The sequence below is a fragment of the Salvelinus namaycush genome, chromosome 3 (assembly GCF_016432855.1).
Source record: "Salvelinus namaycush isolate Seneca chromosome 3, SaNama_1.0, whole genome shotgun sequence".
NCBI classification, from domain to species: domain Eukaryota; kingdom Metazoa; phylum Chordata; class Actinopteri; order Salmoniformes; family Salmonidae; genus Salvelinus; species Salvelinus namaycush.
In genome coordinates, this window is record NC_052309.1 from 16,126,642 (window position 1) to 16,153,253 (window position 26,612).

The 26,612-nt window shown below is 42.5% G+C and overlaps 1 protein-coding gene across 1 annotated transcript; it reads right to left on the reverse strand.

Moving 5' to 3' along the window:
• Positions 1 to 352: 352 nt before the first annotated feature.
• LOC120044822 (melanopsin-B-like) lies at positions 353 to 26,612 on the reverse strand. Its single transcript, XM_038989493.1, has 10 exons — positions 26,476 to 26,612; positions 16,829 to 16,962; positions 16,402 to 16,605; positions 15,829 to 16,000; positions 7,668 to 7,829; positions 5,451 to 5,558; positions 4,819 to 4,993; positions 1,657 to 1,780; positions 713 to 746; positions 353 to 551 (listed from the first exon to the last, which is right to left on the reverse strand). The coding sequence occupies exons 1-10, from the start codon at positions 26,610 to 26,612 to the stop codon at positions 353 to 355; spliced, it is 1,449 nt and encodes a 482-aa protein (XP_038845421.1).

The window sequence follows — 26,612 nt, forward strand, 5'->3', positions numbered from 1 at the left end:
ACCAAAGGATTGTTTGTCATGAGATATTTGTTTGTCATTAAAACATAAGGCCATACATAAGACAAACACTGGACAGAAGTGTGTCAAGATCATACAGTAGATTACACATACTCTGACAGTTGTGAAAGCATTAGAAGCTGATTGGCTACACACAGAGAGTTGCGACTGAAGAACAGTAGTGATTAAAGGTGATTCTGTTTACAGCTGATTGTATTTAATATAAGTATAACCTTCTTGGACCATGACAATTGTCACTTGCTCTCTATCGTCTGTATTGTACAATATTGTGAGAGTACCACATCCACACATCATGCATACAGCAAAGCCTTCAGACAGCCTCCCCAGGGGGGTTTCAGGAGAGGAACTTTTCAACCAACTCCAGCAGTTCATTGGAGCAGTTTAAGCTCTGCAGGCCCAGTAGCATGTTCTCCTCACGGGTCTGTGCTCCATGCTCCTCCCCCTTATAGTGCCCTGTCGTCTCTGACGAGGGGCTGATGATGTGTGGAACTGCAGAGTCTCTGTGTTTGTTGTTGTTCAGGGTGCTGGGGGACCTGGGGGGTGAGGAGGCGCGGGGGGGGGGGGGGGGGGGGGGGGGCTCCTCCACCTCCTCCTGAGCTGACTGGCGGGGCTCTCTCCTGGGTCTTCTCCTCCTCCTGCCACCCCTCCCCAGCCTCCTCCCTGGTCACAGATTCAGACACCAGGTCGTGGTCACAGCTGCTCAGTGAGCCCCTCTCGGGGACGGCAGCCTGAGGGAGACAAACACTATTAGAGCACCAAATAAATGGGCAGTGAATGACATTTTTACCATCGTCATCACTTTTAATTAGCTAATATTTAGAAAGGTTCTAACCACCAACTCACTCCTGGCAAGAGAGGGCACGTTAAGAGGGCACGACAACACCTTTTCCCCCTCAGGAGACTGAAAAGATTTGTCATGGGTCCTCGGATCCTCAAAAAGTTCTACAGCTGCACCATCAAGAGCATTCTGACCTGTTGCATCACCGCCTGGTATGGCAACTGCTCGGCATCTGACCGTAAGGCACTACAGATGGTAGTGTGTACGGCACTGTACATCACTTGGGCCAAGCTTCCTGCCACCTAGGACCTATATACTAGGCGGTGCCAGAGGAAGGCCCAAAAACTTGTCAGAGACTCCAGTCAATCAAGTCATAGACTGTTTTCTCTGCTACCACACGACAAGTGGTACCGGAGCGCCAAGTCTAGGACCAAAAAGCTCCTTAACAGGTTCTACCCCCAAATCATAAGACTGCTGAACAATTAATTAAATGGCCACCGAACTATTTACATTGACCCCCCCCCTCTTTTGTACACTGCTGCTACTCTCTGTTTATTATCTATGCATAGTCACTTCACCCCTACCTTCATGTACAAATTACCTCAACTAACCTGTACCCCCGCACACTGACTCAGTACCTGTACCCCCTGTATATAACCTGGTTATTGTAATCTTATTGTGTTACTTTTTATAATTTTTTACTTTAGTTCATTTGCAAAATATTTTCTTAACTCTTTCTTGAACTGCACTGTTGGTTAAGGGCTTGTAAGTAAGCATTTCACGGTAAGGTCTACACTTGTTGTATTCGGCGCATGTGACAAATAAAGTTTGATTTGATTTGAATTGAACACGTATCTTACCTTTTTCTGCCTGCTGCTGGGCTGACTGTCTGCACTCCTTCACTCTCAGAGCTCCAGAGGAGTGGCTGATTCTCAGAGTCTGGTTCTGCTGGTCGAAGGGGTCCAGCTCCACGTCACTCCACACCTGCTGTGAAAGTTACACACAACACAGGTCCAAGTCAGCCAGGTCCAAGTCAGCCAAGTCATCCAGGTCCAAGTCAGCGACTGGTCAGTATATGTAATGTAGCTGTACATTCAGTTTCAAGAAAGTATGCCTAGATAACTGAAAACTCAAAAATTGGAAGGGGATTATTGGGTAAATCCTTTGTGTTTGGACACAACTGTAGGAGGTCCAGGATATGGACATCCTACTGTTTAGTTGTGTTTGTGTGGACTAAGCACTTGCAGAAGGTCTAAAATGGAACCGGCAGCCATAAAAGTGCTAAGCCTGCCCATGGCACGTGGGCCCTGCTACCCCTCCCTAGACCAGTAGACACTGGGCACACAGCTCTGAAAGGGCTCAGAGGTAATGTGAAGGGACACCTATTTCCCCTACAGATCTCTCCCCATGGGCCTCCCACATCAAACACACAGAACCTCGATAGAGAGATCATCAGACCAACAGCTCCTGGTGTGCTGCTGTGTGTTAGCCAGTTATTCACTCAGCAGCTGAGCTCTAATCCAGCATGTACACATAGTAAAGTTATTGCTGTGCTGCTGGACGCCTGTGTGTGACAGACAGTTAGCAAAGAGCCCTGGGATGTGTCAGGGAGTTTGTGTCTCAGCCCCAGAAGTTTTTTTTGTCTTTGTCCTCACTCAGCAGCTGATCTCCAATCCAGCATGTAAACACATAGTGAAGTTATTGTGTGTTATGCCCATAGGGGCACAGGGGCACGTGTCCCCTCAGATTTGTCCTTTTATTTATTTATTTTTTAACAATAAATAAATAAATAAATTGTTTGTTTTTTCTCTGTAATACTACTAGCCACTTAGCAACTTTGTCTTTAGCTAGCCCAGATAGGTTCCCAATCTCCCAATCTCATAACTAGCTACCAAAAGGCCATTTCAGGCTATCAATCAAGTTAGAGTAGCTAGCTTGTCTAACTATCTTAGCTGGCATGCCTGCTGGCAAGGTTGGTAAACTTGAGAAAAGCAAGCAACAACTTAATGTACTGAATAAGACTCACATGTCCTTCAATCTTTTACCCAGATTTTAGCAGAGATGCACAGAAGCATATTTATTTTATTTTTAAAAGAACCACCAGTCAGGAGGATACAAACAGGTCAAGAGGTATGCTTAGATATTCAGAAAAAAACAAATATATTTTTGACATAGAATTTAACATAATGATTATGGCTCTAGATTGCATGGAAAATCTGTTTCAGGTATAAAACAAAGCAACATTCTCCAACTTACAGACAAGGGGCCTAGCCCCACTCGCTAGCCATCCTCACGTATTTTGTGCCCCCTTATATTTGGGGGTGCATGACGCAACTGGTTATACCAACGATGCATAACACAAAGTCTTAAACAGATTTGGAGATCAGACTTAAATACTGCGACAACATATGGTATATGTCTTGTGATATTGTTAAAAAAGTTGTATACAGTATACACAGTACCAGTCAAAAGTTTGGACACACCTATTCATTCAAGACTTTTCTACATTGTAGAATAATAGTGAAGACATCAAAACTATGACATGACACACATGGAATCATGTAGTAACCAAAAAAGTGTTAAACAAATCAACATATATTTTATGTTTGAGATTCTTCAAAGTAGCCACCCTTTGCCTTGATGACAGCTTTGCACACTCTTGGCATTCTCTCAACCAGCTTCATGAGAAATGCTTTTCCAACAGTCTTGAAGGAGTTCCCACATATGCTGAGCACTTGTTGGCTGCTTTTCCTTCACTCTGCGGTCCAACTCATCCCAAACCATTTCAATTGGGTAGGTCAAGTGATTGTGGAGACCATATAATTTGATGCAGTACTCCATCACCCTCCTTCTTGGTCAAATAGCCCTTACACAGCCTGGAGGTGTGTTGGTTCATTGTCCTGTTGAAAAACAAATGATAGTCCAACTAAGCACAAACCAGATGGGATGGCATATCGCTGCAGAATGCTGTGGTAGCCATGCTGGTTAAGTGTGCCTTGAATTCTAAATAAATCACAAACAGTGTTACCAGCAAAGCACCCACACACCATCATACCTCCTCCTCCATGCTTCACGGTGGGAACTACACATAAGGAGATCATCCATTCACCTACTCTGCGTCTCACAAAGACACGATGGATGGTACCAAAAATCAAAGATTTGCACTCATCAAACTAAAGGACAGATTTTCACCGGTCTAATGTTTCTTGGCCCAAGCAAGTCTCTTCTTCTTATTGGTGTCCTTTAGTAGTGGTTTCTTTGCTGCAAATTGACCATGAAGGCCTGATTCACACAATCTCCTCTGAACAGTTGATGTTGAGATGTGTCTGTTCTCCTCTGAACTCTGTGAAGCATTTATTTGGGCTGCAATCTGAGGTGCAGTTAACTCTAATGAACGTATCCTCTGCAGCAGAAGTAACTCTGGGTCTTCCATTCCTGTGGCGGTCCTCATGAGAGCCAGTTTCATCATCATGCTTGATGGTTTTTGCGACTGCACTTGAGGAAACCTTTAAAGTTCTTGAAACGTTCCATATTGACTGACCTTCATGTCTTATAGTAATGATGGACTGTCATTTTTCCTTGCTTATTTAAGCTGTTCTTGCCATAATATGGACTTGGTCTTTTACCAAATAGGGTTATCTTCTATATACCACCCATACCTTGTCACAACACAACTGATTGGCTCAAACGCATTAAGAGGGAAAGAAAATCCACAAATTAACTTTTAACATGGCACCCCTGTTAATTGAAATGCATTCCAGGTGATTACCTCATGAAGCTGGTTGAGAGAATGCCAAGAGTGTGCAAAGCTGTCATCAAGTCAAAGGGTGGCTACTTTGAAGAATCTCAAATCTCAAATATATTTTTGGTTACTACATGATTCCATATGTGTTATTTCATAGTTTAGTTTTGATGTCTTCACTCTTATTCTACAATGTATAAAATAGTAAAAATTAAGAAAAACACTTGAATGAGTAGGTGTGTCCAAACTTTTGACTGGTACTGTAAGCACAACAACTCACTGTGTCTCTGGTGGACATGGAGGACACTTTATGGAACTTGGTCTTGGAGGTGGAGGACTGTCTGCTGAGCATAGGGTCCCTGAAGGAGGACTCGCTGTTGGACATAGAGATACAGCCATTCCTGTGGGGTTGGGCCAGGAAGTGCAGACAGGGAACCTTCTCTGCCAGAGTGTCTCTGTATGGGAGAGTCAACAAAGGAGAAAGGAAAGGGGAAGGAGGGATAGAATGTCAAGCATGCACCCTCCCTACTGTCATCATCACCTAAGTCAGTTGTAAGTTAACAAGTCAGTTGTTACAAGAGTCTCATCTGGATGGCCAAGCCCAATCACACCAAAGGAGCCCTGGGGGCAACTTGCCAAAATAAACCTTAGGTTATGACAGGTTAGGACAGTACATAACTAGGGGAGAATCTCAACTGCGTACTCCTTGCATCCTCTCTTCTCGCCTCCTTCTCAAAACCCATTGTATGAGAAAGCTAGAGGTCCCTCCCCTCTGACCTTCTACCTCCAAATCGTTTTGTGAATGAGGCGAGATGAGAGATGAAAAGACGCGAGGATTATGCAACTGAGATTCTTCCAAGATGTTTTGAGTTGTGCCCTAGTGGAGGGAGACATTGAGATGACTGTACTCACCTGTACTTAGAGTGGATGATGGCATAGATGAAAGGGTTATAGATGGCTGAGGCTTTGGCAATGACAGCAGGGACGGCCTTGGAGTAGGGGCTGAGGGCACGTCCATAGCTGAAAGGAGAGAGAACATGAATAGGACACTACAAGCCTCAAAGGTATGTCAAGTTATCTGAACCCTTCAGGTTTTACTGACACATGGCAGTATTCCATTCTGCTCTGTTTCCACCCTCTAACAATACGATTGGAGTCTTAACTGTATGTGTGTGTACAGTATGTCTGTGGATGGTCAGTCATGCGTTGGTCAGTCCCTGCCCGTCTGTGCCTTGGTCACTCTGTTTGCACTGCCTGCCTAGGTAGCTCCTGTGCAGCCTATTTGTATGGCTCGGCAGTGGCCCAAAAGTGTCGCAAAGTGAGCATGAGGAATCATATGCTTAATAATCCCTTTCTCTCCGACAGACTACACTTCATCTCTTCACATCCACTCTCCTGGAGGTGTGAGCAAGGCCTTAACAGTATACTCATGACCAAGCTGCTGCAGTACGTACAGGACGCTGCCAATAGACAACTCTCAAAACCATCTGTTTCAAACAGTCTCTGTTTGAAACAACGTTTTCGAAACTCCCAAAACAGTCTGTCTCAGACTCTCACCTCTTCGACAGACGTGCCTGCTATTCGGAACCAATCCCAGCCTTACTCTGAGGATTTGGAGTGAGTTTTGTAGAGAATGTATCACCGATTCTTCGGCATTACCCCAAAGTTCTGCAGTACAAAAATTCTCAGCTTCATATCTGAATCAACACAGTCAGATAAAACCCCTATTCATGCCTCCTGATCATTCATACCCAGATCACATGCCCTCGAACTATAATCATTGCCTAAGTGTCTCAACAAGTACACTACATGGCCAAAAGTATATGGTCACCCCTTCAAATTAGTGGATTCGGCTATTTCAGCCACACACGTTGCTGGCAGGTGTATAAAATCGAGCACACAGCCATTCAATCTCCATAGACAAACACTGGCAGTAGAATGGCCCGTACTGAAGAGCTCAGTGACTTTCAAAAAGACAGTTAATCAAATGTCTGCCCTGCTAGAGCTGCCCCGGTCAACTGTAAGTGCTGTTATTGTGAAGTGGAAATGTCTAGGAGTAACAACGGCTCAGACGCGAAGTGGTAGGCCACACAAGCTCACGGAACAGGTCCGGCAAGTGCTGAAGCGTGTAACTCGTAAAAATCATCTGTCCTCTGTTGCAACACTCACTACCAAGTTCCAAACTGCCTCTGGAAGCAACGTCAGCACAATAACTGTTCATGAAATGGGTTTCCATGGCCAAGCAGCCACACACATGCCTAAGATCACCATGCGAAATACCAAGCGTTGGCTGGAGTGGTGTAAAGCTCACTGCCATTGGACTCTGGAGCAGTAGAAATGCGTTCTCTGGAGTGATGAATTACGCTTCACCATCTGGCTGTCCGATGGACGAATCTGAGTTTTGCAGATGCCAGGAGAACGCTACCTGCCCGAATGCATAGTGCCAACTGTAAAGTTTGGTGGAGTAGGAATAATGGTCTGGGGATGTTTTTCATGATTAGGGCTAGGCAATTTATTTCCAGTGAAGGGAAATCTTATTGCTACAGAATAAAATGACATTCTAGACGACTCTGTGCTTCCAACTTTGTGGCAACAGTTTGGGGAAGGCCCTGAACAAAGCGAGGTCCAAACAGAAATGGTTTGTTGAGATCGGTGTGGAAGAACTTGACTGGACTCCACAGAGCCCCATCGAACACCTTTGGGATTAATTGGAACGCTGACTGCGAGCCAAGCCTAATCGCCCAACATCAGTTCCCAATCTCACTAATGCTCTTGTGGCTGAATGGAAGCAAGTCTCGCAGCAATGTTCCAACATCTAATGGAAAGTCTTCCCAGAAGAGTGGAGGCTGTTATAGCAGCGAAGGGGGGGACCAACTCCATATTAATGCCCATGACTTTGGAATGAGATGTTCAACGAGAAGGCGTCAACATACTTTTGGCCATGTAGTGTAGATCTTTGCGCGTAATTCATAAAGTTTTTCAGAGTACGAGTGCTGATCAAGGATCAGTTCCCCCATGTCCATGTAATCTTATTCAACATGATCTAAAAACAGGATAAACTTATCCTAGTTCAGCAATTCTACTGAAACGCTTTAAGAATATGGGAACTGAACCCCACTCCATAGTTACCCAGCCCAGGCGATGAGGGTGACGCAGGCGTAGGGAGACCAGGACATCACATAGACGATGATGACCACAAAGGCGATCTTGGCCAGCTTCCACTCTGTCTTGATGGACTGCTGCTGGATGAGGGTGGACTTCCTCACCTGACTGCCCAGTTTCTCCATGTCTCTGTGGGAGATGGAGAGAATGTCAGAGGAAGACAGACAGCCAGAGGGCCCCATCATCTGGATGTGTGTTTGATTGTGTGTGTGTGCATATGAGTGTGTGTGTGCGCGTGTGTGTATGTGTGTGTGTGTGTACCACTCAAAAGTTTGGACACACCTACTCATTCAAGGTTTTTCTTTATTTTTACTATTTAATAGTGATGACATCAAAACTATGAAATAACACATTGAATCATGTAGTAAGCAAAAAAGTGTTAAACAAATGCAAATATATTTTATATTTGAGATTCTTCAAAGTAACCACCCTTTGCCTTGATGACAGCTTTGCACACTCTTGGCATTCTCTCAACACTAATAATTTGAAGTACTACTTAAGTCGTTTTTTGGGGTATCTGTACTTTACTTTACTATTTTACTTCACTACATTCCTGAAGAAAATTATGAAGAAAATAATGAACTTTTTACTCCATACATTTACTTTTGATACTTAAATTTATAACCAAATACTTTTAGACTTTTACTTAAGTAGTGTTTTACTGGGTGAGTCATTTTCTATTAACCTCTACAGCAGGTATTCCCAAACTGGAGTACGCGCAATGCTGTCGTTTTTTTTTTAATCTTCACATTTTCAAACAGTACATTTATATTTTCCAACGGGGCTATACATTTGCATGAGTTTTTTTCTCTCGCCTGAGTAGCCTCGTTTCACTGCCCAAAATAAAATTAAACCATCTAGTGTTCAGCGAAATAACAACACAATGTCAAATACAGGTAGCCTAGTCAAATAATTAACATCCAATCACATTAACTGTTACTCTCTTGTGGGAAACCTTCACTCTTGTGCAGACATTTAGAAACGAAACATGACAAATTGAAAAATAAGCCACGGGAGTTGTTGGATCGAGAATAAAAATGACTTTTGAGTTGTAAGACATGTATAAAAGCAACAGATACCATTAATACAAAGGGTCCAGAAGCGTCTTATATGGTAAGCTACCGAGTGGCTAGGACAGGCAAGCCCAATTTTTTTAACATTTTTTTTAAATTTAACCTTTATTTAACCAGGTAGACCATTTGAGAACAAGTTCTCATTTACAACTGCGACCTGGCTAAGATAAAGCATAGCAGTGCGACACAAACAACAACACATGGAATAAACAAACGTACAGTCAATAACACAATAGAAAAAAATCTACAGTATATACAATGTGTGCAAATGAGGTAAGATTAGGGAGGTAAGGCAATAAATAGGCCATAGTGGCGAAGTAATTACAATTTAGCAATTAAACACTGGAGTGATAGACGTGCAGAAGATGAATGCGCAAGTAGAGATACTGGGGTGCAAAGGAGCAAAAAAAACTAAAACAATATGGGGATGAGGTAGTTGGATGGGCTATTTACAGATGGGCTATGTACAGGTGCAATGATCTGTGAGCTGTTCTGACAGCTGATGCTTAAAGTTAGCGATCCTCGACTTCATCTACAAAATAGCTTCCAACACTCTACTCAGCAAACTGGATGCAGTCTATCACAGTGCCATTCGTTTTGTTACCAAAGCCCCTTATACCACCCACCACTGCGACCTGCATGCTCTCGTCGGCTGGCCCTCGCTACATATTCGTCGCCAGACCCACTGGCTCCAGGTCATCTATAAGTCTATGATAGGTAAAGCTCCGACTTATCTCAGCTCACTGGTCACGATAACAACACCCACCCGTAGCACGCGCTCCAGCAGGTATATTCCACTGGTCATCCCCATAGCCAACACCTCCTTTGGCCGCCTTTCCTTCCAGTTCTCTGCTGCCAGTGACTGGAACGAATTGGAAAAATCGCTGAAGCTGGAGACTTATATTTCCCTCACTAACTTTAAACATCAGTTATCTGAGCAGCTAACCGATCGCTGCAGCTGTACATAGTCCATCTGTAAATAGCCCACCCAATCTACCTACCTCATCCCCATATTGTTTTTATTTACTTTTCTCCTCTTTTGCACACCAGTATCTCTACCTGCACATCATCATCTGCTCATGTATCACTCCAGTGTTAATCTGCTAAATTGTAATTACTTCGCTACTATGCCTACCTCCTCACGCCATTTGCACACACTGTATATAGACTTTCTTTTTTTCTATTGTGTTAGTGACTGTACGCTTGTTTATTCCATGTGTAACTCTGTGCTGTTGTTTGTGTCGCACTGCTTTGCTTTATCTTGGCCAGGTCGCAGTTGTAAATGAGAACTTGTTCTCAACTAGCTTACCTGGTTTAATAAAGATTAAGATTTTAAAAAATGAGTCTCCAGCTTCAGTGAAGCTATTGTGGAGGACTTAATTCTTCCTGCTGTCTCGGCTATGGCTGGGACAATGCTGGGAGAAAAGGCACAAAAACTATACATACAATGCCTTCATCAAACAACACTGTTTCACAATGCATCAGTGATATGGCAGGAGATGTTTTGAAACAATTACTGCTTCGCATACAAGCCAGTGAATTCTATGCGTTACAGCTGAATGAGTCAACAGACGTGGCGGGCCTGGCACAGCTCCTGGTATAGGTCCGTTACGTTTATGGGGGGTCAATTAAGACATCCTCTCTGCAAACCTCTGGAAACCAGGACAACATGAGAGGATATTTCTAAAGTACTGGACAGCTTTGTGACATCAAATGGACTTTGGTGGTCAAGATGTGTTGGTACCTGTAATGAAGGCACAAAAGCCATGACAGGAAGACATAGTGGAGTGGTAACGCGCATGCAAGCAGTTGCTCCCGATGCCACTTGGGTACATTGCAGCATCCACCGAGAGGCTCTTGCTGCCAAGGGAATGCCTGACAGCTTGAAAGGCGTTTTGGACACTACAGTGAAAATGGTTAACTTTGTTAAAGCAATGCCCCTGAACTCTCATGTATTTTCTGCATTATGCAATGATATGGGCATTATGAAATGATATGGACATACATATGTGTGCTGGTTATCAAGGGACAAAGTATTAAGTATAGCTTCAAGTTTCTCACATGACTGGCCTATCTGGGTGATGTTTTTCTCCCCTGAATGATCTAAATCTAGGATTACAGGGACTCTCCGCAACTATATTCAATGTGACGGAACAAAATTGTGGCAAAGATTAAGAAATTGGAGCTCTTCTCTATCTGCATTAACAAGGACAACACATAGGTCTTTCCATCATTGCACATTTTTTGTGTGCAAATGAACTCAAGCTTACGGACAATGTCAAATGTGATATAGCGAAGCACCTGAGTGAGCTTGGTGCGCAATTACACAGATGCTTTCCCGAAACAGACGACACTAACAACTGGATTTGTTATCCCTTTTATGCCCTGTCTCCGGTCCACTTACCGATGTCTGAACAAGAGAGCCTCATCGAAATTGCAACAAGCGGTTCTGTGAAATTCTTATTTAATCAGAAGTCACTGCCAGATTTCTGGATAGGGCTGCGCTCAGAGTTTCTTGCCTTGGCAAATTGCGCTGTTAAGACACTGATACCCTTTGCAACCACGTACCTATGCGAGAGTGGATTCTCGGCCCTCACTAGCATGAAAACTAAATACAGGCACAGACTTTGTGTGGACAATTATTTAAGACTGAGATGCTCTCCAATACAACCCAACATTGCAGAGTTATGTGCATCCTTTCAAGCAAACCCTTCTCATTAACCTGTGGTGAGTTATTCACAATTTTTTATTAATTTTATTAACAAATAAGGTTTTATATGTAACAAGAGCAAAATTATTCATTATTATTATTTGTGCCTTGGTCCTATAAGAGTTTTTTGTCACTTCCTACAAGCCAGGTTGTGACAATTCACACTCATTCTTATGTTTAATAAATCAAATGTGACTAAATGATATTAGTCACGTGCACCGAATACAACAGGTGTAGACCTTACAGTGAAATGCTTACTTACGAGTCCCTAACCAACAATGCCGTTAAAAAATACTGATAAGAATAAGAAATAAAAGTAACAAGTAATTAAGAGCAGCAGTAAATTAACAACAGCGAGACTATATACAAGGGGGTACCGGTACAGAGTCAATGTCCGGGGGCACCGGTTAGTTGAGGTAATATGTACACGTAGGTAGAGTTATTAAAGTGACTATGCATAGATGATAATAACAGAGAGTAGCAGCAGTGTAAAAGAGGGGGGGGGGACAATGCAAATAGTCTGAGTAGCCATTTGATCAGATGTTCAGGAGTCTTATGGCTTGGGGGTAGAAGCTGTTTAGTTGCCTCTTGGACCTAGACTTGGCGCTTCGGTACCTCTTGCCGTGCGGGAGCAGAGAAAACAGTCTATGACTAGGGTGGCTGGAGTATTTGACAATTTTTAGGGCCGTCCTCTGACACCGCCTGGTATAGAGGTACTGGATGGCAGGAAGCTTGAAACCAGTGATATACTGGGCCGTTTGCACTACCCTCTGTAGTGCCTTGCGGTCGGAGGCCGAGCAGTTGCCATTCCAGGCAGTGATGCAACCGGTCAGGATGCTCTCGATGGTGCAGGTGTAGAACCTTTTGTGGATCTGAGGACCCAAGCCAAATCTTTTCAGTCTCCTGAGAGGTAAATAGGTTTTGTCATGCCCTCTTCACGACTGTCTTGGTGTGCTTGGACAATGTTCGTCTGTTGGTGATGTGGACACCAAGAATCTTGAAGCTCTCAACCTGCTCCACTACAGCCCCGTCAATGAGAATGGGGGCATACTCGGTCCTCTTTTTCCTGGAGTCCACAATCATCTCCTTTGTCTTGATCACGTTGAAGGAGAGGTTTTTGTCCTGGCACCACATGGCCAGGTCTCTGACCACCTCCCTATAGGCTGTCTCGTTGTTGTCGGTGATCAGGCCTACCACTGTTGTGTCATCGGCAAACTTAATGAGGGTGTTGGAGTCGTGCCTGGCCACGCAGTCATGAGTGAACAGGGAGTACAGGAGAGGACTGAGCACGCACCCCTGAGGGGTCCCTGTGTTGAAGATCAGTGTGGCGGATGTGTTGTTACCTACCCTAACCACCTGGGGGCGGCTCTTCAGGAAGTCCAGGATCCAGTTGCAGAGGGAGGTGTTTAGTCCCAGGGTCCTTAGCTTATTGATGAGCTTTGAGGGCACTATTGTGTTAAACGCTGAGCTGTAGTCAATGAATAGCATTGTCACATAGGTGTTCCTTTTGTCCAGGTGGGAAAGGGCAGTGTGGAGTGCAATAGAGATTGCATCATCTGTGGATCTTTTGGGGCGGTATGCACATTGGAGTGGGTCTAGGGTTTCCAGGATAATGGTATTGATGTGAGCCATGACCAGCCTTTCAAAGCACTCATGGCTACAGACGTGAGTGTTACGGGTCGGTAGTCATTTAGGCATGTTACCTTAGTGTTCTTGGGCACAGGCACAATGGTGGTCTGCTTAAAACATGTTGTTTTACAAACTCAGAGAGAGAGAGGTTAAAAATGTCAGTGAAGATTGCATCTTAGTGCAAGAGGCGTCACTACAGTCCCTGGTCGAATCTAGGCTGTATCACATCCGGACATGATTGGGAGTCCCATAGGGTGGCACACAATTGGCCCAGCGTCGTCCAGGTTTGGCTGAGGTAGGCCTGGTGCTAGAGGGGGTACGCAGCTGGAGGTTGAATTTTTGGGACTATAAAAAATTTGGGAACCACTGCTCTACAGGATCGGTGGGTCCCCCACGGGATGGCTGAGCTAATATAGGCTAATGCGATTAGCATGAGGTTGTAAGTAACAAGAACATTTCCCAGGACATAGACATACAGTTGAAGTAGGAAGTTTACATACACCTTAGCCAAATACATTTAAACTCAGTTTTTCACAATTGCTGACATTTAATCCTAGTAAAAATTCCCTGTCTTAGTTCAGTTAGGATCACCACTTTATTTTAAGAATGTGAAATGTCAGATCAATAGGGTTGATTTATTTCAGCTTTTATTTCTTTCATCACATTCCCAGTGGGTCAGAAGTTTACATACACTCAATTAGTATTTGGTAGCATTGCCTTTCAATTGTTTAACTTGGGTGAAATGTTTTGGGTAGTCTTCCTTAAGCTTCCCACAATAAGTTGGGTGAATTTTGGCCCATTCCTGCTGACAGAGCTAGTGTAACCGAGTCAGGTTTGTAGGCCTCCTTGCTCACACACGCTTTTTCAGTTCTGCCCACAAATTCTCTATGGGATTGAGGTCAGGGCTTTGTGCTGGCCACTCCAATACCTTGACTGTGTTGTCCTTAAGCCATTTTGTCTTTGGAAGTTTGGAAGTATGCTTGGTGTCATTGTCCATTTGGAAGACCCATTTGCGACCAAGCTTTAACTTCCTGACTGATGTGAGATGTTGAGATGTTGCTTCAATATTTCCACATAATTTTCCTTTCCTCATGATGCCATCTATTTTGTGAAGTGCACCAGTCCCTCCTGCAGCAAAGCACCCCCACAACATGATGCTGCCACCCCCGTGCTTCACGGTTGGGATGGTGTTCTTCAGCTTGCAAGCATCCCCCTTGTACCTCCAAACATAACGATGGTCATTATGGCCAAACAGTTCCCTTTTTTTCATCAGACCAGATGACATTTTTCTAAAAAGTACAATCTTTGTCCCCATGTGCAGTTGCAAACCGTAGTCTGGCTTTTTTATGGCGGTTGTGGAGCAGTGGCTAATTCCTTGCTGAGGGGCCTTTCAGGTTGTGTCAATATAGAACTAATTTTACTGTGGATATAGATACTTCTGTACCCGTTTCCTCCAGTATCTTCACAAGGTCATTGGCTGTTGTTCTGGGATTGATTTGCACTTTTCGCACCAAAGTACGTTAATCTCTAGGAGACAGAACGCGTTTCCTTTCTGAGCGGTATGACGGCTGCGTGGACCCATGTTGTTTATACTTGCGTACGATTGTTTGTACAGATGAACGTGGTACCTTCAGGCGTTTGGAAATTGCTCCCAAGGATGAACCAGACTTGTGGAGGACTACAAGGTTTTTTCTGAGGTCTTGGCTGATTTCTTTTGATTTTCCTATGATGTCAAGCAAAGAGGCACTGAGTTTGAAGGTAGGTCTTGAAATACATCCACAGGTACACTCAAATGATGTCAATTAGCCTATCAGAAGCTTCTAAAGCCATAACATAATTTTGTGGAATTCTCCAAGCTGTTTAAAGGCACAGTCAACTTAGTGTATGTAAACTTTTGACCCACTGGAATTGTGATACAGTGAATTATAAGTGAAATAATCTGTCTGTGAACAATTATTGGGAAAATGACTTGTGTCATGCACAAAGTAGATGTCCTAACCGACTTGCCAAAACTATAGTTTGTTATTAACAAGAAATGTGTGGAGTGGTTGAAAAACGAGTTTTAATAACTCCAACCTAAGTGTATGTAAACTTCCGACTTCAACTGTATCTGATATTGGCAGAAAGCTTAAATTATTGTTAATTTAACTGCACTGTCCAATAAACATTAGCTATTACAGTGAAAGAATACCATGCTATTGTTTGAGGAGAGTGCACAGTTATGAACTTGAAAAGTTATTAATAAACCAATTAGGCACATTTGGGCAGTCTTGATACAACGTTTTGAACAGAAATGCAATGGTTCATTGGATCAGTCTAAAACGTTCCACATACACTGCTGCCATCCAGTGGCCAAAATCTAAATTACGCCTGGGCTGGATTAATACATTATGGCCTTTCTCTTGCATTTCAAAGACTATGGTACAAAAAAATACAAAGAAGCGCATGTTTTTTTATTTGTATTATCTTTTACCAGATCTAATGTGTTATATTATACTACATTCATTTTACATTTCCATAAACTTAAAAGTGTTATGCATATCCTTGCTTCAAATCCTGAGCTACAGGCAGTTAGAATTGGGTATGTCATTTTAGGCGAAAATTGAAAAAAGGGGCAGATCCTTAAGAGGTTTTTAAGGTATCTTTACTTTTACTCAAGTATGACAACTGAGTACTTTTTCCACCACTGCATGGTTGTGTGAATGTATCTGCTTACCTACTGGCAGTGCGTATGGCCAGGAACATGCAGAGGTAGCAGTAGGAGATGATGCCCAGTGGGATGAAGAACACAAAGATGCATAGCATCAGAGTGTAACTCCTATTGGCTGGTGTGGAGGTCACATAATCCCACGTACAGGAGGTCATCAGGCCCTCAGGGATATAAGAACCTGGTGAGGGACAATGGGTTAAGATTAGTGTTGGGGTTGGGGTTAGGGTTAAGGTTAGGGTCCCAGTTGGGGTTAGGGTTGGGATTAAGGCTGCGGTCAGGGTAAGTGTCAGGGTTGGAGATCAAGTGTTTGAGAAAGAGAGAGGAGATTATTGTATCATTGCACCTGTAGAGAGACGAAGAAGAGTGATGGGAAAGTGAGAGCGTTGTAGAGATAAGATAAAAGGATGGTAGTCTGGTCCGAGATCTGTTTGGACTCTTGCCAACTCTATTAGTGTCATTGTCTAGCAAATGTGTGAGTGTCTAGCACATGGCATGACTATTCCCTAACACATTGGCAAGAGAGCAGAAACAGTCAGAAAACTGGCACCCAAAAGGATGGCACTAGTGGAGGGAACTCACTCCAGCCAAAGAGAGGCGCCAGGCTCCAGGACAGCGAGTAGAGCCAGACAATGACGATGACAACGGAAGTGCGGCGTTTAGAGGTCCAGTGGAGGGCCTGTAGGGGCTTGGTGATGACGATGTAGCGGTCAATGGAGATAGCCAGCAGGTTGATCATGGAGGTGATCCCAAATAAGGCCCCACAGAAGGCGTACATCTTACACCCTGTACAGAAATCATTTAGAGATCTTACAAGCTGAGTAATCTCACAGGATAGAAAATTAGTGATGCAGAGAGATGGAATTTCCACAATTAATTTGATTTGTATTTTTTGTTCAGCATGGATAGCGTAATTCAGATCCAAATACCAAAGTAGCTGAAGCTTTCCATTAAGACAACTGATTTGATGCGGTATTTTACCCAAGTTATGGGATGAAGGTAAAAGTACCTGTTTCTCCAAAAACCCACTCCTTGTAGAGACAGTTGACAAAGAAGATAGGGGACTGTGTGATGGCCATGAGGAAGTCACTCACTGCCAGATTCATGATGAAATAGTTGGGAGGAGTCCGGAGCTTCTTGTTACTGAAATACAGAAGAAATATACAGTGTTTATGTTTTCAAAAAATAGATTCATTGTTATTAGCTTACTACTCACTTAAGATTTGACCTTTATCTTTATCACTAAAGCTTTAGCATTATAACAGAATAGCTTCTATCCAGGTAATGAAGTAAAGATTAGGTCAGAAGGCAAGGATGCGATGCTGTACTTTCACATTAGTCAAAAAGTGAAACCACTGGAACATGACCCCACACTCAGTTTGCTAACTACCTCGTGACCACACTCCCTTCTGTGATCTGAATTCCTTTAAGTGAATGTATCTCACTCTCTTGCCAACCATTCTAATTTAGGATGTAGAGTCTGAGTGGGTGAATTATCATTACATGAATCCATGACTGTTATTACAGTTGTCCATTAATCCCACCACAAACAAAATTCAGCATAAGTAATGCTCAGTGATCAGCCATCACCTGCTGACAACCAGCCACCTCCCCAGCCCCCTCCTCCTCCTCCTCCTCCTCCTCCTCACCATACCAATCCCTCGCTCTCGCCTCGCCCTGAGTCAATACACTCACCATTATCCCTCCTAGCAGCAGAGGTCATCCCCTACCTAGAAATACCTCCTGTTTTCCAAGAAACTAGACTGGCTCACAGCATCAGGGGAAATCAGACCGGCCCAATACAATTACAGAGTCAATTCAAGTTAGTATTTCAAGTCATTTCCAATGGCATGAAAATATCCCCTGATTTTGCTTGAGGGTGAGTGAATGGGTGAGAGAGTGCCCTCTGCCCTCCCCACTGTGAACATGGCCTGATTTCTGCTCGGAGTGTTTTGTGCTAAATAATGTTAATAACGTTTAGATAGAGAAGTGACATGTTGGATTAGTGGAGAGTGACGTGTTGCAGTTGTTGCCAGCTTCAGTAGGAGGAAGCAAAGTCACCATGCTCTCATGTGGATCTGGGATTTGATTTGCACAAATCAAAGAGGAGATGTGATGCAATGGTCTCAATGGTCTCCGGTCGTCTCTCTGAGATCCTTAACTAAACACGAAGGACTCCACGGCCTGTGGAGCTCTCACGCATTACTAACAGAGAGGAGAGGACGAGGAGTACAAGGAGGAGAGGGTGGTAATGAAGACAATGATTAAGAAGAGAGGACGAAGAAAGTAAGGGAGTGGGAAAGATAATGAGGAGAAGAAGGACTTTAGAAGGTGTTTTGTGTTTAGTGACGGAATGCCTGAGCAGGTTTAATCTGTGTCCAGGAAACCAGCCCACAGTGCTCCTCACATTGAACCATCTAGTAAATGTACAGTAACAGAATGTGTCTCCACATCACCAGCACTCTAATCACTGACCCAGATGGGGATCATTAAGCATGGGGATCACATAGGGACCCAGGATGAGCCAATCTATGGTCAGATTGAGTACCAATCTGGAACGCTACCCCCATGCTGGGTCTGTTTACGGTGGTGGAGGTCAGAGCTCATGCCTGATTCCGCCAAGCTGAGTAAACGTAGTTGGAAATCAGACTTTTGTAGAAAATCACTTCCTATTATGCTACTTCTCTGAATGCCATTTTGAGACTCATTTATAGACATGCCAGCGAGGGAGTGAGGGAAAGGAACATATACATTAAGTGTACACAAACTCATTTTCACGTGCCTGGAGTTGATGTTATTGCAAACCATAATAGGTATCTGGAGCCCTTTTCACTTTTCACTTTTCCCAGCAACATAATCTTTAACAACAACCATAGCAACGATGACCGCAAAATGATTCCCTTCATTCTTGTCAAAGTGAAACATATATTTTACGATTAGGACCTCAGGGCCCTTTGAAATGACAAAAAAGTATTCTTAAAGGGATACTTTGGGACTTTCCCCAGAGTCAGATGAACTTGTGGATACCAATTTTATGTTTCTGTGTCCAGTATGAAGGAAGTTAAAGGTTGTTTCACAAGCCAATGCTAACTAGGATTAGCACAATGACTGAAAGTCTATGGGTATCTACTAGCATGCTAAAATCCTGAAGTATCCCTTTAAACACAGAGCCTTTTAAATGTGTAAGTTAAAAAGAAACATACAGGACTGTATATGGAGTTACACACCCTGTCCACACAGAGCTGTCTTTGATGGCTGTCCTACATAACGTGTGCAATTCTTCCTGCGCACTGGACAAATCTGTGTCAGTGAGCATTAAAGAGCTGATGCCTCCCACGCTTTCTGCTTTGATGTCAAATGTCAAACAATTGCCTTTGCACATGCACACACATCATCACAGGGTAGCATATGGTCCAAGTTAATTAAGCTCAAATATTCACTGAGTTTGGAATTTGTTACGTAATGATTGCACTGGTACTGAAGCATTTTATTACTTTTATCATGACAATTATATAATATTATCATAAAACAAAAATTACTAAAACGGGTGTAAGGTGATATATAATTTAAATCACCATTGCTTTTAGGCTTAAAAAACATCCTTGTGTTTCTATAGTATAGTTATAACACAATGTGTGAGGATTGTGTTTCTATAGTATAGTTATAACACAATGTGTGAGGATTGTGTTTCTATAGTATAGTTATAACACAATGTGTGAGGATTGTGTTTCTATAGTATAGTTATAACACAATGTGTGAGGATTGTGTTTCTATAGTATAGTTATAACACAGTGTGTGTGGATTGTGTTTCTATACAATGTGTGGGGGTGAAGGGTAAAAATACATGTGTGGCTACAGCAGAGATTGAATGGTTGCAGGGGAGTACCGTGTCGCAGCATCAGTCAAGGATCTTCTTAATGCACAAAGCATGTCAGCAGCACACCCAGGGAACCTTGCCATCTCTACTGCCGTCTCCACTGCCGTGTGGAGTGAGCCACTGACAGCTAGCGGAATAAAGCCACTAGCTTGGAGTCAGTCACGCTCCTACCAGACGACCTAAACTGTAGCTATATGTACAACCTAGTGAGCTCTCCCAGCTCATATAGCGCAAGGGAACAGCAAACCTGGTTTCAGACAGAAATAAAGCAACACCTCACGGCACAACGCCTCTCCCCCATGTGACCTACTATTTGTGTGTATGCACTGACGTGTATGTTAACTGATAGATGGACACACGCACGCGCGCACACACACTCTAACACACACTGTACACACACTCACAAATTATTATTCTTTGGTTATATTGTTTTTGTGTTTCGTTTAAAAAACAATTTTTTTTGTGTCTTTGTATATGTACTGTGTATACTGAGTGTACAAAATATAAGGAACACCCTCCTACTTTTGCTCTCAGAACAGCCGCAATTCGTCAATGAATGGACTCCACAAGGTGTCGAAAGCTTTCCACAGGTATGCTGGCCCATGTTGAAGCCAATGCTTACACAGTTGTGTAAAGTTGGCTGGATGTCCTTTGGGTGGTGGATCATTCTTGATACACACGCGAAACAGTTGAGCGTGAAAAACCCAGCAGCGTTGCAGTTCTTGACACAAACCTGGCACCTACTACCATACCCCGTTCAAAGGCACTTAAATCTTTTGTCTTGCCCATTCACACTCTGAATGGCACACATACACAATCCATGTCTCAATTGTGTCAAGGCCTAAAAATCCTTCTTTAACCCGTCTCCTCCCCTTCATCTACACTGATTGAAGTGGATTTACCAAATGGGGTCAATAACGGATTATAGCTTTCACCTGGTTTCACCTGGTTTCACCTGGATTTACCTGGATTCACCTGGTTTCACCTGGATTCACCTGATTTCACCTGCTTTCACCTTTATTCACCTGGATTCACCTGGTTTCACCTGGATTCACCTGGTTTCACCTGGATTCACCTGGAAATATGAATGGAAAGAGCAGGTATTCTTAATGTTTTATATACACTGAATATACCAAACATTAGGAATGCCTTCCTAATATTGAGTTGCACCCCGCCCCAACCCCCCTTCTTCCCTCAGGCCAGCCTCAATTCGTCGGGGCATGGACTCTACAAGGTGTCGAAAACGTTCCATGTCTCAAGGCTTAAAAATCCTTCTTTAACTTGTCTTCTCCCCTTCATCTACACTGATTGAAGTGGATTTAACAAATTACATCAATAAGGGATCATAGATTTCACCTGGATTCACCTGGTCAGTCTATGTCATGGAAAGAGCAGTGTTCTAAATGTTTTGTATACTCGGTATATATATATATATATATATATACACAATATAACATGTAACATGTAAAGTGTTGGCCCCATGTTTCATGAGCTGAAATAAAAAATCCTAGACATTTTCCATATGCACAAAAAAAAAAAATTGGTTTACATCCCTGTTAGTGAGCATTTCTCCTTTGCCAAGATAATCCATCCACCTTTACAGGTGCACCTTGTGCTGGGGACAATAAAACACCACTTTAAAATGTACAGTTTTGTCACAATTCCACAGATTAAGTTTTGAGGGAGTGTGCAGGTGGCATGCTGACTGCAGAGCTGTTGCAAGATAATTTAATGTTAATTTCTCTACCATAAGCTGCCTCCAATGTCGTTTTAGAGAATTTTGCAGTACGTCTAACCAGCCTCTCAAACGCAGACCACGTGTAACCATACCAGCCAAGGACCGCTAGAATCCGTTATTGACGTAATTTGTTAAATACAGTACCTTCTGAAAGTATTCAGACCCCTTGATTTTTTCCAAATTTTGTTACGTTACAGCCTTATTCTAAAATGGATTTAAAAATCTTAGCAATCTACACACAATACCCCATAATGACTGTAACGGCTTTCTTCCTGGGATGAAGGAGAGGACCAAAATGCAGCGCAGTTAGTGTTCAACATGTTTAATTAAACAATAAACGATGAACATTAACAAATAACAAAATAACAAACGTGAAAGCCGAGACAGTCCTATCTGGTGCAGAACACAAACACAGAGACAGGAAACAACCACCCACAATCCCCAACACAAAACAAGCCACCTATATATGATTCTCAATCAGGGACAACGATTGACAGCTGTCTCTGATTGAGAACCATATTAGGCTGAACACAGAAACAGACGAACTAGACACACAACATAGAATACCCACCCCAACTCACGCCCTGACCAACTAAACACATACAAAACAACAGAAAACAGGTCAGGAATGTGACAATGACAAAGCGAAAACAGATTTTTAGACATTTTTGCAAATGTATAAAAAAAAAATGCTTAACTTCTGTTACCCAGCATTAGCAAGCCTCGCACTGCTGCTTCGAGCACCATCGAAAATACGTTTTTTTAAATGTCAAATTAGCAAACATTTCTAAAAACCTGTTTTTGCTTTGTCATTATGGGGTATTGTATGTAGATTGATGAGGGGGAAAAATGTTTTAATACATTTTAGAATAAGGCTGTCAAGTAACAAAATGTGGAAAAAGTCAAGGGGTCAGAATACTTTCCGAAGGCACTGTATATACGGTACTTTCGGAAAGTATTCAGACCCCTTCCATTTTCCACATTTTGTTACGTTATAGCCTTAATCTAAAATGGATTAAATAAACAAATTCCCCATCAATCTACACGCAATACCCCATAATGACAAAGCGAGTGCAGGTTATATATATAAAAATAAAAACAGAAATACCTTATTTACATAATTATTATTTACATATTATTCAGACCCTAGGCATTGAGACTCGAAATTGAGCTCAGACTCGAAATTGAGCTCAGGGGCATCCTATTTCAATTGATCATCCTTGAGATGTTTCTACAACTTGATTGGAGTCCACCTGTGATAAACACAATTGATTGGACATTATTTGGAAAGGCACACACCTGTCTATATAAGGTCCGACAGTTGACAGTGCATGTCAGAGCAAAAAAACAAGCCATGAGGTCGTAGGAATTGTCCGTAGAGCTCCGAGACAGGATTGTGTCGAGTCACAGATCAGGGGAAGAGTATCAAAAAATGTCTGCAGTGTTGAAGGTCCCAAAGAGCACAGTGGCCTCCATCATTCTTAAAATGGAAGAAGTTTGGAACCACCAAGACTCTTCCTAGAGCTGGCTGCCCGGCCAAACTGAGCAATCAGGGGAGAAGGGCCTTGGTCAGGGAGGTGACCAAGAACCTGATGTTCACTCTGACAGAGCTCCAGCGTTCCTCTTTGGAGATGGGAGAACCTTCCAGAAGTTCTACCATCTCTGCAGCACTCCACCAATCAGGTCTTTATGGTGGAGTGGCCAGACGTAAGCCACTCCTCAGTAAAAGGCACATGACAGCCCGCTTGGAGTTTGCCAAAAGGCACCTAAAGTACTCTAAGACTGAGAAACAAGATTCTCTGGTCTGATGAAACCAAGATTGAACTCTTTGGCCTGAATGCCAAGCATCACGTCTGGAGGAAACCTGGCACCATCCCTATGTTGAAGCATGGTGGTGACAGCATCAGTGACTGGGAGACTAGTCAGGATCGAGGCAAAGATAAACAGAGCAAAGTACAGATATCCTATATGGAAACCTGCTTTGTCATTATGGGGTATTGTGTGTAGATTGATGAGGAGAAAAAACAATTTAATTCATTTTAGTGTAATAAAATGTGGAAAAAGTCAAGGGGTCTGAATACTTTCTGAATGCATTGTATACAGTATACATTTGGAATGTCTACAACTTACATACATTTTAAAATATTAAGGAAATAGGGGGCGCCATTTTCACTTTTGGATAAAATGGTGCCCAAATTAAACGGCCTCGTACTCTGTCCTAGATCATATAATATGCATATTATTATTACTATTGGATAGGAAACACTCTGAAGTTTCTAAAACTGTTTGAATTATATCTGTGAGTAAAACAGAACTCATTTGGCAGGCAAACTTCCAAACAGGAAGTGAAAATTCTGAAATGGGTCTCTGTGAAAGGCATCGCCTATTCAATTGCCTTGTATTTATGGATCTGTATGCACTTCATACGCCTTCCACTAGATGTCAACAGGCAGTAGAACGTGGAATGAAGTGTCTAGCCTTATGTGGGACCGGATGAGAGTCTTTGGAGTGACAGGTCAGTCATATTGCCAGTTTTTGGCCACACACTTGGGTATGTCATATCTTTGTCTGCAAATCGTTAGATAGACACGAAGAAATGCTCCGTCTGGGACGTTATTGGATATATATGAGAAAAACATCCTGAAGATTGATTCTCAACTGAGTTTGACCAGTTTATTCGACTTTTATTATCACATTTAGAAGTTTTCGTTCATTGCGTCAAATCTTCATGGACACGTGAGCTACACATGCTAGCCAAAGTTGCTAATTCGACAGAAGAAATGGACATTCTAAAACAAAACAACGATTTATTGTGGAACTAGGATTCCTGGCACTGCATTCTGATGAAAGTTCATCAAAGGTAAGGGAATATTTATGATGTTATTTCGTATTTTTGTTGACTCTGTTGACTCCAACATGGCGGAGAATGGCTGAGCACTGTCTCAGATTATTGCATGCTGTGCTTTTTACTAAAGTTATTTTTTTAAATCTAACACAGCGGTTGCATTAAGAACCAGTGTATCTTTAATTATATGTACAACATGTATTTTTCATCAAAGTTTATGATGAGTTTTTCTGTTAGATTACGTGGCTCTCTAAAATTTCTCCGTATATTTTGGAGCCATTTCTGACCATGGCGCCAATGTAAAACCACGATTGTTAGCTATAAATATGCACATTTTTGAACAAAACATAAATGTATTGTATAACATGATGTCATAAGACTGTCATCTGATGAAGTTGTTCAAAGGTTAGTGATTAATTTTATCTCTATTTGTGGGTTTTGTGAAAGCTATCTTTGCGGTGAAAAAATGGCGTTGTGTTTTGGGCTATTGTGGTGAGCTAACATAAATATATGTTGTGTTTTCGCTGTAAAACATTTTAAAAATCGGACATGTTGGCTGGATTCACAAGATGTTTATCTTTCATTTGCTGTATTGGACTTGTGATTTCATGTATTTATATTATATGATATTCCCTGTTGCGCTAGGCTAGGCTATTCTAGTCAGCATTTCTGATGAGAATGATCCCGGATCCGGGATGGGTATTGAGTAGTTAACATGTAAAGCATTTTTTCGTCATGTGTCAGACCCCAGAAAGACTAGCTGTCGCCAATGGTGCTAATGGGGATACTAAATCAAATAAAATCAAAGCTCTCGGCTCAGGTAGAAATGAAACATATGTTAGAATGGGATATCGCTGTAGAACTGTGAACAAAACAAATTGGATCACACATGTTCAAGCAATCAGATAAGTGTGCATATGGTAATACCAAATCAAATCAAAATCAAATTAAATATCATAGGTATGCCATGCCTTAGTGGAAGAGAAAATGTCTCTGTGCTCTTAGATCAGATGCAGATATCAGTAATTGAATGTGCTTAGTTTTCTGTCAAAGCAGTAGTAGACCTAGCTTCTATGTTAGCTCTGTCAAAGGTCTGCTATGACCGAAAGCTAAGCACATGAAATTACCGGAATTAGCATTTTATCGAAGAGTGCAGAGACTTTCTTCACTGTGGTCTCTAATTTTCCTGCACCTCAGCTACTTTTACCGAATGGTACAATACGTACAGCAGATTTCACTAATGCCTTCCATGAAGGGGGTCTATGAAGGGTCATAGTGTCTAGAAGAATGTCTTCTCTCCAACTATGAAACACTTCATGATTTGAGAGTAGGGTTAACAAGCAAAATACAAGGTGGCCATCGAGATACCAACAGTTGAAAAACCCAGCCACATAACTCCTGTAATTAGTTGTTGTTGTGAATTACATGTAAAATAGACAGCTGTTTGCTTGGCATGCCATTCATTATTTCTATATCTGAGAGCTCCAGTTTGTTGTTCAACGTGAACTAAAAGTAAATCAGTTGTGTGTCACCACCGCACCAGACCAGCCAGCCGGACAATGTGTGACTTCTTTCTGTCACCCAGCATTAGCAAGCCTCGCTCTGTCGCTTCGAGCACCGTCGAAAATAAGTCTTAGTGTCAGAACAGTACCATGTCAAAACACATGACGCTCAAGATCACATTGTTAAATCAAACACATCATCCTGCTGCAACCTCTGAGGTTCACTTTCTCTCAGCTGGCCAATGATGAACCAGGGACAATGATTTATGAATAGTGACTACTCCATTACCGAAGACCTGAACATGAACAGTTTTTAGGAATTTTAAAGGATAGGATTCTGTAAAGAACAGGCAGATGAGGACAAATCACAGAGCTTAAGCCAAAGGGTGTGAAAATCCAGGAAAGATTAAATAGAAGATGTAGTTGAAATGTGAGGCATGCCTGTCCTCAAATCTCTCAAAGACCTTCAGAAATCCAAATATCCTCTTTAAATACCCTGCATGGAAAAATCTCTTCTGTAAACACTTCGAAATTACTTCGGTGAATCAAATAAAAACAGGTTTTCAGGGAAAAAAACTGAAACACATCAGCCTCAGTGCCATTCTGCAAGAGAGAATAAACAGACTGGCACCCAACCTAGAACCACTTGCCCTCTCTTCTCCAAATCCCCATTCCCTTAGGTACTGTGGCCTACCTGAAGAAGGCGTACATCACCAGGGCATTCCCACCGACCCCCACTGCTCCGATCACCACAACGAAGCAGGCCACGATGTAATGAGCTTGGTCTGGCACGTCTACCTTCCGGAAGAAACCTCGGTCCATGTTGTCCAT

Bases quoted from the DNA above. Each gene is read 5' to 3' on its own strand.
- LOC120044822 (XM_038989493.1), bottom strand. From the start codon at position 26,612: ATGGACAACATGGACCGAGGTTTCTTCCGGAAGGTAGACGTGCCAGAC. The intron at 7,830-15,828 runs GTAAGCAGATAC...CATCTCCCACAG, and splicing joins GCCATACGCACTGCCAGTAG to AGACATGGAGAAACTGGGCA. The intron at 4,994-5,450 runs GTGAGTACAGTC...TCTCCCATACAG, and splicing joins ATCATCCACTCTAAGTACAG to AGACACTCTGGCAGAGAAGG.